The sequence below is a fragment of the Azolla caroliniana genome, unplaced genomic scaffold (genome assembly GCF_043228905.1).
Source record: "Azolla caroliniana isolate FFs.n. ecotype wild unplaced genomic scaffold, voAzoCaro1.0.p SCAF_15, whole genome shotgun sequence".
Classification (NCBI taxonomy): Eukaryota; Viridiplantae; Streptophyta; class Polypodiopsida; order Salviniales; family Salviniaceae; genus Azolla; species Azolla caroliniana.
Window position 1 is genome coordinate 1,516,233 of NW_028230450.1, and position 13,039 is coordinate 1,529,271.

The 13,039-nt window shown below is 38.4% G+C and overlaps 2 protein-coding genes across 2 annotated transcripts; one reads left to right on the forward strand and one right to left on the reverse strand.

The window, feature by feature from the left end:
• Positions 1-2,303: 2,303 nt before the first annotated feature.
• On the forward strand, positions 2,304-5,950 carry LOC147854283 (BTB/POZ domain-containing protein At5g48800-like). Its single transcript, XM_087331627.1, has 4 exons — positions 2,304-2,611; positions 2,697-2,763; positions 3,186-4,640; positions 5,027-5,950. Exons 1-4 carry the CDS (start codon positions 2,454-2,456, stop codon positions 5,699-5,701), a joined length of 2,355 nt encoding a protein of 784 aa, XP_087187753.1. The 5' UTR covers positions 2,304-2,453; the 3' UTR covers positions 5,702-5,950.
• A 2,878-nt stretch (positions 5,951-8,828) lies between these two features.
• Positions 8,829-12,559, reverse strand: LOC147854284 (rho GDP-dissociation inhibitor 1-like). Its single transcript, XM_087331668.1, has 5 exons — positions 12,351-12,559; positions 10,563-10,629; positions 10,254-10,472; positions 9,971-10,095; positions 8,829-9,211 (listed from the first exon to the last, which is right to left on the reverse strand). The coding sequence occupies exons 1-5, from the start codon at positions 12,519-12,521 to the stop codon at positions 9,143-9,145; spliced, it is 651 nt and encodes a 216-aa protein (XP_087187794.1). The 5' UTR covers positions 12,522-12,559; the 3' UTR covers positions 8,829-9,142.
• Positions 12,560-13,039: the final 480 nt, after the last annotated feature.

Genomic DNA, 13,039 nt, shown 5'->3' on the forward strand with positions numbered 1-13,039 from the left:
AAACACGTTTGTGCAAAATCCCTACATTGTTTGCCTAATGCCATTAATGCATACAACAAAGAATTCGAGCGTTTTCCCCCAAAACTCTACTTGTATAGCAAGTGTTATAGCAAAAAAGGAATTATATTGCTCATTAAAGATGACTCGCATTTGTAGTTATGACGAGGATTTACCATGAGCCTTATTATTCATGTGAAACTTCGGATTAGAAAAACACTTACATGAACAAAACAAAATGTCTTGTTGTTTGAGGAATGCTAATCTTCATGATTGTTATATATTTTAGTGTTGGGATTCGGAATCCTCAATAATCACTTCAAGATTCTTTGGCTTCTAATTTCGAAAAAATCGATGTAATCGAAAGGGAATGGTTGGTTTGATGTGGAGAACGGGTGAAACATTTATCACCATGATAGTCACAACCTTCCTTGGAATGATGATAGTAACACCATAGTGTACCTTCCTTTTTTATAGGAAGGATAATTTCTTGGACATCTAGTTTCATATGGCTAGAGCTCTAGGATCATGGATACTCACGTGAAAACTCTTTCCAAGAAAATGACTCTCAAGGTTCACAATGGTGTGTATCTAGGACTCTTACGGATGTGTTGTAAGGCTATCTACTTCAAATATAGTGATTGCCCATTGAGCATGTGTATTGTTGAATGGATGGTGATTCTCACACACGAACTCTTGTGTGCTTGAGATGGTGAAGAAGTTAACTTGACCTATGGGACCACTTGTGTCAAAAGAGAGAGACGAAGGATCCTCATGTTCATGTTTCTGTGTGTGAGGTCTATAATGTTGAAATAATCCATTAAATATGCTTCACAAATCATATAGAAAAACAAACATGGTAAGTAGACTTGGTGAAAATCATTTGTGATTGAAAATTTAGTAAATCTTTAATTGTCATATGAGAGTTGCGACTCCTTCACTTACTTACATACAATTGTGTAACACGTTTATGATGAGAACCTTTTATATAATCATTCCACTCTTAAAAGATGAGCATACCATTCTCTTTCTTGTGCCATATCGTCCTTGCCAATCATATACATGCACTCATCGACAACAGATGAATTAATACATCCAAACCTTTACTAAAGTTAATCAAAACAATGTTGTTCTTACAAATAGAAACATGGGTTTTATTATCATTGAGAAGCTCTTCTCAATATGATGTGCAAACATTGTCATGACCCATGACCGTGACCAAAGTTAAGTAAAGAAGTGGTAGAAACATGATAACCTTTTACAAAGTCTTATCTTAAATGAATGGAATTCTTTAACTGGTACACCGTTTCGACGCAATAGCTGTTGAAAAGTTAACAATTGTACGAATTGATATTCAGAAGTAAATGGATGCATTGGAACATCACTTTTATTTATTTATGATAAGGGTATATCAACATCTGTGTGTCCTTGGTTAGCTATCCATTTCTAACCACTAGCTTCAATGCTTGTATTGTGGACTCTTTTTCTAGCATTGAACCATCTATATGTCATTATTATAAACTAAAAATCAGGCAAATTCCAAGGTCTACATATATTCTTGTTAGTCTTGTCTCCTCACCATGATCTAAGTCGAATGAATACATGAATCAAGGGGCATCGCTTGCTAGTCGTACTACATGAAATACATGGAATTCATACCACGTCTTGTCCAACTGAATCTTATGCATAATTTGAGCAGTGCAGACTAGATACTTGACTGCGAACGACATATTCCTCTAGTTATGTCTCGCACATGCATATTACCCCAACCCCCTTTTATTTTGAATCTACGTGGATTCACAATGCCACCCAATAGTGCAATATTGTTTTTCCTATGAGAGACCCGGGTGTGCTATCATTCCGCATAATGAGATATAATTCCTCTCGAATCTCTTGATCCACATCCCATTTGGAAAGAGTAGGATCACAATGGCCTAGAAAATGACCTACCATGCCCAAAGATTATGTAGTAAGACTTCAAAAGAATAAGGTGGGGGGGTGCCACATGTCATGTTGGGACGGGCCGATTGCCACGTGGCATGAGGCCATTGGTGGCCTCCGGGATCAGGGTCAAAATATGTGGGTGCCACTTGTCAGAAGGAGATTGGTTTGGGTTGTCCTTGTCACCATCAAGAAGGCTACATTTTTTTGGGTTTTTGGTGCCATGGCTTTTTAAAAGCCTTTTGATTTTATATTTTTTAATCTTATTTTATTTTGATTTTATATTTTTTAATCTTATTTAATTTTTATACTTTGTTTTTTTAATTTTTTTGATCTTAATCTCCTTCTTCTAAGTTCTCCTTCCTGCTCCTGCTGATTCTTTCTCATGGAATGCATCTGATTAATGCTTCTTAATCCTCTGTTTCCTGATTAACCTATCATTCATTCTTAATCTCTGCTTTCTGCGTCTCACTGAATCTCCAATTGTTGTACTATACCTCAATTAAGTTCTAACCATGGCACCTAATTCCTTGTCTGCCAAATCATCTACTTCTACTAATACTAGTAGTTCTGACATCAAATTCTCTGTTACTCATCCAAACCCTAATCTACTAACCATTAATCCTGCAAGGTCTACCAAGCACACCCTAATTGGTGCAGCAACAGCAGCAGAGTACGACATTCCCCTCTCATTAATTCATCATTGGAATGTAGTTACTGTTGTTTTGAGTGAATTCAATCTAGATTTATTGCTGCAGGAACTTCGCTCATGTGCCGAGTGACATCGAAATCATTGTGAATGGTGTAAGCTTCCCCCTGCATCAGGTAATATGGGGGATATATACCTATTTATATACTGAGAAACACTCTGATTACATGGTAAAACAAGTATACCAGCTATGGTTTGATATGTTACATCTGTATAATATGTATATGTATATGTGTATATGTATTATGTATTATGTATTATGTATTATGTATTATGTATTATGTATTATGTATTATGTATTATGTATTATGTATTATGTATTATGTATTATGTATTATGTATTATGGATTATGGATTATGGATTATGGATTATGTATTATGGATTATGTATTTGGATTATGGATTATGGATTATGGATTATGTATTTGGATTATGGATTATGGATTATGGATTATGGATTATGTATATTATCTAAAGAACCAACCAATGATGATAAGAGAAATTAGAATGTAATGTTCAGTGCCTCCTTGTGTTTTAGTTTCCATTAATCTCAAGATGCGGCCGGATCAGAAAAGTGATCGAGGAGCTCCGGCTGCATGATGACATGCTCGATAATTCGTCTCGCCACAATTATAACGCCGAGGATAATGACTCGATTGTCGTAGTGGAATTACCCGACTTCCCGGGAGGTCCGGACGCATTCGAATTAGCCATCAAATTTTGCTACGGAATAGACTTCGACATTGGCCCCGCCAACATTGCCCAATTGCGTTGTGCCGCGGAGTATCTCGAGATGACCGACCGGACCGTCATGAGCTCCAACCTCATTAGCATCTCGGACTCGTTATTACAGAAGATCATATCGGAGAGTGTCGAGAAATCGGTACAAGTCCTACACGCGTGCGAGAGCATTCTTCCGTGGGCCGAAGAAGCGAGGATTGTGAACCGATGCATCGACTCCATAGCTTCCAAGGTTTGCTCTAAGGACCCGTCGAGTGTGAAAGCATCCAATTCGGCCCGCCGGCGCTTGTTCGTGAACGAACTCCAACATATGGGTCTCGGAACTAGCCCTTTGTTACATGACCTAATGCAAGATGGTCATCACCACAAGAACTGGTCTCATTTCAATAATGCTCTCAAATATATGTCTCCTTTATATGACTCCAATAATGCAGCAACTGTTGAATGGTGGGCAGAGGATGTGTCTTCATTGAGAATAGACATTTACCAAAGGGTCCTATCAGCCATGAGATCCCGCGGTTTGAGCATCGAGAGCCTCGCGGGATCGCTCATGCATTATGCACAAATCAAGCTCCTCATGATGAATCCTTGCATTAAGCCTAGAAGGAAGAAATCGTCCCTCCTCGATCAAGCCAATCTTTGCGGCCGGAATGACTCGAAATATAGCAATGGCGCGACTAAATTCAAGGTCGAGGCACACCACGAGCAACGCATTGTTATCGAAACACTTCTAAGCATGTTCCCCGCGGGGGACAAGCGGTGCCTCTTCCCGACCAAATTCTTGCTAGGCCTTTTGAGAGCAGCTATCACATTGGACACAACATTGGCATGCCGACTCGATCTCGAGCATCGGATCAGTGCTCAACTCGAACACGCATCCGTAGATGACCTTCTCATCCCGACTTATAGTTCGGTAACTTCCGGAGAAAGCATGTTTGATGTCGAGGTGGTTCGGCATGTTCTAGGAACCTATTTGCATCCATACAATGAGCAAGATAGTAGTAGTCCAAGTATTGGCTCTAGTAATGTTGCTTCCATGAATGACCCAAATCATGTCATTGGATCTCTTAATGGTGCACCTCCACTAAGGGGTCTCAACAAGGTTGCCAAACTCATCGATTCTTATCTCGCAGAGATCGCTCCCGACACGAACTTGAAGGCCTCCCAATTCATTTCCCTCGCGGAGATGCTCCCGGATCGCTCTCGTGTCGTCGATGACCATCTTTATCGAGCCGTGGACATCTTCATCAAGGTATCATGGCTTCTCCTTCTTAATTAACTAGGGTTTCTTTCACGAGAAGTTTTGGTTTTCGACACTTTAAAGTTTTCGATGTACATTTCATTTGCCATATTTCATGAATTTAGTAGCGATATTGTGTACATCCTAGTGAGTTGTTACATGATGTGCTCCCCTTCGGGTTTTGGGTTCAAGCCACATTGGTCGTATCATGGATAGGGACATTTGTATTCGACACACAAGTCATCCAAGTAGACCCACATGGGTTGTTCACATGGTCATTGGAAACTTTCCCCAATTATAGAACACTTGGGTGAATTTTGGGAAGCATCCCCACCCATTTAAAAGAACATGATGTATGTGTTACATTACAATTGAGTTTGTGAGTTGCCATATTGTAGATGCATCCTACTCTACCTGAAATGGAAAGAAAGAAGCTATGCAGAGTCGTGGATTGTCAAAAGCTTTCAGAAGAGGCGAGAAAGCACGCAGTGGAGAACAAGAGGTTACCAGTCGAGATGGTGGTACAAGTGTTATACTTCGAGCAAGTGAGATCTCGAACACAAGGCCCAAACAATGGAAACAACAATAACGTTAATAACCCTCAACTTCCTCTAGGTTTATTAATGGAAGAGATGAAGAATAAGAATGATTCATTTGACTCGAGTGTCAATCATGGAAATAAGGCATCAATGTCTATGCAAAATGGCCAAGTGACACAAGCATCGATGGTAACTAATACACATGAGTTAATAGAAGTTATTGCGAGGCTTCAAGATCGAATTAAGGAGCTCGAGAAGGAGAATGATAGTCTTAAGCATGATCTTGTAGCTGCAGTAAGTGCAATCCAAATACAAGATACTACTACTAGGAGTTACACTACACTGCCTAGTACTACCAAAGGTGGCATGAGATTCTTTTCACATCTCTTCAAGTTTGGTAGAATGAACCCATTTACCTCAACTAGTCCTTCTCAAAGCAAAGTTTCTTCGTCATCTCCTAGGGCAACACAACACCAAGGTCAACCTGATGATGCCAAAACTACACCTCGTCGACGGAGGCATTCCCTCTCTTAGCCAAATCTAGTGATATATTTGATAAAGTCTCGTACTTTGAAAACATGCTATCAAGCTTCGTCGTCTAGTAATGGGTTTGAATTGACGGGGTATCGAGCTTGCTAAAACCTCTATAATCTTAAGTACTTTAACAAAGGTTTCCAATGGATCTCCTAGGTTTCTCATTTCCATTTTTACTAAATTTGAGAAATCATTTTGTGATCAAATGTATAAAAATAAGTTAGAGAAATATTAAGCATTTTTTTCAAATTTAGAGAATTGTTTTTTGGAAAAGAAGAATTATTCAAGATTCCCGATTTTTTTTAGTACTAGGGGCACTTGAATCATATGTTTTCCATAATTGTCCTTGGAATCAACAAATGGGCACTATATTGTTGTTGATTATAATTGACTAAAGTTTTCAACATTGGTTAAAACAATTAATTACATTACCCATGAGAGGCATGGTGAGAGTGCATGTCGGTACCTGTGCAATGATCCATGTCAATTTTTTCAAATCTCCTTGTGATCGTAGTTGCACACGTGTCATTCCTCCCATAACATTGATGCCATTAGAGCATGCATCTATACATTACCCATGGTAGGCATGGTGAGCGTGCATGTGGGTACCTGTGCAATGATCCATGTCAATTTTTTCAAATCTCCTTGTGATCATAGTTGTACACGTGTCATTCCTCCCATAACATTTACACAATTAGAGCCTACATCTATACTTTCTTGTTTACTACTTTTGTACTGATTGATCATTTCTTTGTGACGTTTTACTTCGCTTATAATCAAAACCGTGAGACCAATGGCAGCATAGCTAGAAAATGTCATGACAAATAATTGTTTTTTTGTGTACTGTAAAGGAAAATGATTTGGTCATTTGGATGTATACAATGTACACATTGCTCGTAATTTGTCTTCACGAAACTACGAATAATGTCATTAGTCGTGAATTCGGTCACAAAATCTAGGATGTTTCAATTTTAGATTTGTGTGTCATAAAGTTGAGAGAACCCAAATTCGATAATTGCAATTGGTCTAAGATATCTATCCCCATAGTAAACGAGCCTCTCTTTAGTAATGTCATTGTTGGGGGTTTTATCGTAAAAGTGTGATAATTTTTTTACCACATTCAAAAGATATGTAACTTTATGTGGATGTAATACAGTTTCGCAATTAATATTTTCATTGTTTGTGTGCTCTTTTGCGCCTTCCCGTGTCATTTCCTATCCATTCATCCAATCTATGTAATATGCAAGGTGCAAGTAAAATAACTAATGGTGAAATATTTTCAATGGTTCTTGCTATTGGATTTGTGTGTGTGTGTGTGTGTGTGTGTGTGTGTGTGTGTGTGTGTGAGAGAGAGAGAGAGAGAGATTGACCCACCCAAAATCAGAGCTGGAGATCGTTTTCCTATTTCTCTGATATTGGGGATTGCGTCATAATTGGGATATCCGTAATGCTTTTGTATTTGATGGTAGGCATGGAGTGAAAGCATATCTGACAAGGGTTTTGAAGAGAGTACTAATGTGGAAATTTTCTTTATTGGAGCAAGTGGAAATTCTTTCCTCAATGGAGTGTTCGTCTTGCTTATTGGCAATTCAACATGTTCCACTACCCATGTAGTGTAGTTAGTGGGTGACCATACTCCATTGTGACACCCATTGTAAGTAGTGTTTTTCACACGCTTTTATTCATATAATTGTGTGTTTTCACCAAAGAGAGAGAGAGAGAGAGAAATCACACCCATAATCACACTACATAATTCTATAGAAATCATAGTATCATATCTAAATACCTCCAAACTAATGTGTTTATCGCAAATGTGAATATGTATTCCAACTAACTAGTTAGAAGAAAGCTAACTAACTAGAAACTAACTAGCTCAATCATGAGCCTGGTAAAAGGTAGTAGGAGCAAGCACACCTCATCTCTAATCTATATGCCCCTTAGATTTAACACTTTGAAAAATTGCTACCAAGGCAACTACAAATTACCGTATAATGCCCTCTTGTGTATGACTTTCATCCATTAAGATATTAAGGGTTCCTTAGTACTATTAAGTTTAGTGTCCACTCGCTCCCCATTATCTTCATTAGCTATAAAGTGGAAGTGTGTATGCTTAGAATGGCATGATGTCCCTTCGTCTATGCCACCATTCTAAACAAAAGTTTGTATGTACTCTCAATGACACCCATCACAACCCACCATGAACAGGATTATATTAAGATTCACATAGTGATTCTCTCTTGTTTATTGCAAAACTAAATTTATGTAATCAATGTTGTGTCTAGAGTTTCGTAATATAGTTGAGAGCTAGTAACTCCAATGCTTTGTTGAAAGGATTCCCTTTTCTCCAATATTTGCACATTATGTGCAACTATTTCAAGGCAATGAAAGAAGTGGTGGAATGGCCTCATGCTAATCTTTTGGAGGCTTTAGAAAATGCAATCACAACGCATGTTTTCAGTATATTCCAAGAAATAACCACATTACATTAAAATGGGCCACTAACAAGGTATCCAATATGGGCAAGTCCATACCAAAAGAAATATATCCAATTACAAGGCTCATAGGTTAGATCCTACCAAAGTTCATCCTCAAAATAGAAAAAATAAAAATGGCAGCTTGAATAAGACAAATAGTGATTAGAATCCTACTCCCAAACAATGCTTCCTCCGCACACATCCAATTCCAATCCATGATGAAAAGCTCTTTAGTTGAAACTTACATAAATATGTGGCCTCACACCGATCCATATACTTGCATATGCCCATACATATACATTCATATGCATTCTTCGGTCAACAATCAGTTGGATTTTTTCATGGATAGATATAGGTGCATGTACACGCACAGAAGAGTATACTATACATAAGAGGAATGTGCTCTGTATTGCTCATCCATTCAAAGAGGCGACATTCTTGCAAAAAGAATACTACAAGCATGGTATTATTTTATAACATTCAACAGACACATGAGCACATTCGTGGAAGAGCCCTTACTGATCACTTGTAAACAAATCTGCAGAGATGAGGTTGTCCAACCATCACTAGCATAACTCAAATTATTGATGTAAACCAACTTCGGACGTTACAACTCCCCACAGTTTCGACAAGATGAAAATGTCATCAATATGGACAAAAAATATAAGTGATATTCATAATCGATATATAATTGATGTCCAATGCTTTTGCACATGTAGGCTGTGGAACATGCAAGGTGGTTACCCCAATAAGCATGCATGCCTCACCCCAGCTTTTCATATGATAACTTAATCGTAACGTTACAAAAAATAAGCATACACCACACTACCTTGACAAAAAACACTTATCCACAAGATCTACAAGTTCTCGACTTAGCAATCAGGAACCCTCTGTTGCCACCCATAACCCTGGAGATAATTATAACTGCATACCTACTGAAATGACAGCTTTGACCCAATCATTTTATTTACCAATCCTTTTTAATCTCAAATGAATAGTCAGCCTCCAAATAGCATCGACCATCATCATCAATAAACTGAAAAAAGTAACCAAAAGCTTGGATAATTAGCCCGGTGAAACAAATCTCAATTTTTCTCAATGAAAGAAATATGAACCCACTTTGCACAATACTGTATTGAAACAAAGCAGTTAGGTCAAGTATTTAAACTCATATCAAATGTATACAGGTCTTAGAGAAGGTGAGGTTCAGAAAAGTTCAGCGACAGAGGTATCAAATGCACACAAGGTCTAAGAGGCTAGGGTTTCCTTACAGAAGTTGAGCTCAAGGAATGTTCAGCCAAGTAGCTAATCAAATATACACACATCATTAGATTCTGATCTCAAATTTACATTTAAAAAAGTGATTGAGAATCAGCTAAAGAGACACTGATGTCAATCAACGCAATTTTTGGTGAAGCGCTGTCATTTTTCTACAGATATCAAAAACAAAACAAGACGTAGTTTGTTGTTTAATCCTGTGAGCTTATGTGATACCACTGATTATAATGAAATCATCTTAGGATAGAACTTGAAGAAACAAAAATCAGTGGAGCTCGATAGACAGTCAAGATGCAAAGCAAGGTGAAGAGACCTTCATTTTCATTTGCTTTTGGTGTGCATAATTCTTTGTTTAGAAAAAAAATTCTATAGAATTCTACTAATACTTTTCAATTCTGCATTCATAAAAACACAAACTGAGATACCAGATGTGAAGTGAAAAAGACATTTGAGATACTCTATATGCTACATGAATCTTCCTTGCTAAAATAATGAAACTTGTATAAGCTAGAATTACCTTGGTTTTGGCTGCATATACTCCCCGTGCAAGAATTCCTGCAGGAGTAGTTTCTTCATCCATTACATATGTATAAGGCTCTTGTTGAGGGCTGAAGGACCCCAGCATGACACGAATTTTATCGACTACAGAAAAAGCAAAAAAAAATCCAACACATACGTCAAAAGGCTCACTAAGAATATTGGACATAAATTCCCTTTTTCACAAAATTTCATTTTAAATATATAGCTATAGCCTATTATGTTAAAATGCACCAAAAGTGAAACATACTTAGAAGACCCACCTTGAAGGCCAGCTCTCCAAACTGTATTCAAGTAAGTCAAACCAGAAACAAGGTTATGCCGAACTGTGAATGAGAACTTGAGTTTGTAGTTGCTGCCTTCTTTTAATCTGAAACAAACTTCTGATTTATTGGCAGGGAAAGGAAGGGGAATAACAAGATCTTTCCTTCCTTTGGCAAGAATTGCCAAACCCACCACCTCTACTTCTGGCTCCACCTTTTCTGAACCAAAACAAAACCATCACTTAGAACACTAAAGTAATTAAACCTTCTAATTCAGGTAGACTACAATGCCTCAGCATGATAATGTACCTTCATTACTATCCAGATGCACACTGCCGAGAAGCTTCTCCTTCCATCTACGGAGACTTTCATCCTCCTACAGAACTAATAATACAGTGAGCAGATGGAACCTTCTTTTTTATACTTATGATATTATCGAAACAGGCTGAGAAGAGAAATATAAAGATGGCAGGAGGTGAAGCCCAGGGAAAAGGGACTTGTAAGTGGGTTGATCAACAAGGAAAAAAAAGGCAACAAAAGCAAAGGTTTGAACTAGCGATTATTCTATTGCCATAGTTAACAGTTTCTCTCTAAAAGTTCTGGTCTCGAGTTCAACGGTACCATTGGTTTAAATAGTCATTCGATGGAGGACGATTTTGAATTCAAAATACCTACACCATTCTATTATTCCAAATACCTGAGAAATTCATTTTGTTGTCCAGCAACTATTACTCAATATATGGTCACACACATTATTGAGCTTTCCAAATTGCATTCATACAAATCATATAACAAATCCTATTTTCCTTTTCGAATCCAGACCTACTGCCTGCACTCTATTGTCTCTTATTGCTAGATCTTTGTAGCAATTGCACCTTCAGCATGCAGCATTAACAGTTTTCCTATACTACATGAAATGGTGGTACAGGTCACATGAGCTATTCACTTTTATTTCTCTCAGGGAGAAGCTCTTCTTTAAAACCATCAATTTCTTGCTTGATTTCCAACCAGAGAATATGATCTAAATTCAATGATCCAACCAGTGCTACAAATCTTCTAGACAACCGTCATACAAACATTGATGGTGTATCTTATACCGTGCATTCTCTTGGATAGTCCTATAAAATACTGTGATCGAGCTTCCAACGTAGCTATTAGATGAGGTACCTCAATATATTATGTCCATCAAACAGAATATTCTCGAAAATCACTTCTTGGATCGCCTGCCTGAGCTCAATTTTGATACAAAGGGTCTCTTGCCAGCTGTTTGACGTGCATCACTATAATTCATGTTGCAAGCCAAAGTTTTCTTTGTTACCTTCCATACTTTGCCACACGGTGTCATGTTGAGTCATGTCATGATGTGCATCGCACGTGCCTGGGAAGACCAGTTCCCTTACGTCGGATATTCATATTAGAGCAAACTAACACTCTAGAAAAGTTGAGTGAGTGTCACCTACTAATACATTTGGAAGGGCTATGCATGTCCACCAAGAGTCAGGGTTACTTTATCGTCTCATTTTTTCTTTTGAATGGACTAGATATCACATGACTTTATGAAGAATATGGGAGCATTAAATTTATACTTCTGTATGATATCATATGCAAATCCCGAAATGGCAAGCTTCTAAATAAATGATGATGATGTCTTTCAATTAATAAAAAAAGCTATTCCTTGGACTGAAAGCAAAGATTTTTGACCAAAGATATAGATTCTATAATTGAAACATAGATTTTGAGACCTAAAGCATTGATTTTAGGGTTTAAAACGTATATTCTGTGTCTAAAGTCTTAAAGTTTTAAGGTTCCAATAGTGCATTTCTAGGATTCCAAAAAAATATGCATTTTAGGACTGGGCATTCTGAGACAAAAGAAGATAGATTTTTTGCGGCTGAAAGGCATAGACATTTTCTGACAAAAGAGCATAGATTTCTAATACAGAAAAGCATGGATATTCCTAAAAGAAGAGCATAGATTTCTAGAACTGAAAAGCATAGATATTTGTAACAAAAAGCGCATAGATTTCTAATAAATGACATTTAATTAAATAGAAGGAAGTAAAAAGAAGAAGAAGAAGAAGAAGCACGTGGTTTGTACCTTGTCTAGCTCAAGCTGCTTCTTGAGTGGGAGAAGCGGGCTAGGAACAAAATCCTGCGGAGCTTCGGAGGCAGACTGGCAGTCCAGCTCTTCGTCGTCGGAGTCGGTACAGAGAGAAATGCTGCTAACCTGCTTGTGCAGAAGAGAAGGGGAGGGATCATCAGGATCCATGGCTTCTTCCTGTTCCTGTCTCTCTCTCTCTCTCTCTCTGTCTCTCTCTCTGTCTCTCTGTTCCCTCCCCTGTTCCCTTGGAGAGGAGAGGGGGTCCTCTGTTCTCTCTGTCTCAGGCTTTGAATGGTGTCCGGAGGCACGGACACGTGCATGTCCGGACAAGTGTGAAACCGGACAAAACTTGTACCCCCCCCCCCCCCCTTCCCCGGACAAAGGCCCAAGTGTTAAAAGGGACCCTTCCTCTCTCTTTATGTATTCTGTAAACCCAACCCCGCGATCAAGGGCAACACAGATCAGCTCCCGGATTAGCTTTGTTGACATGAGGGGAAGAGAAATCCCCCCCCCCCCCCCTTCTCTGAATAGGATCTGCGCATCGGGTCGATTCAATATCCATGAGTACGTACTTAAACGACGTTCCAATGAATGACGGGAGCAAGAGCAAGAGCCTGGAACAGAAGGTGAAAGATACTTGGGATATATATGCAAGAACGTGTAAATATTGAACGAACAAAGTTAAC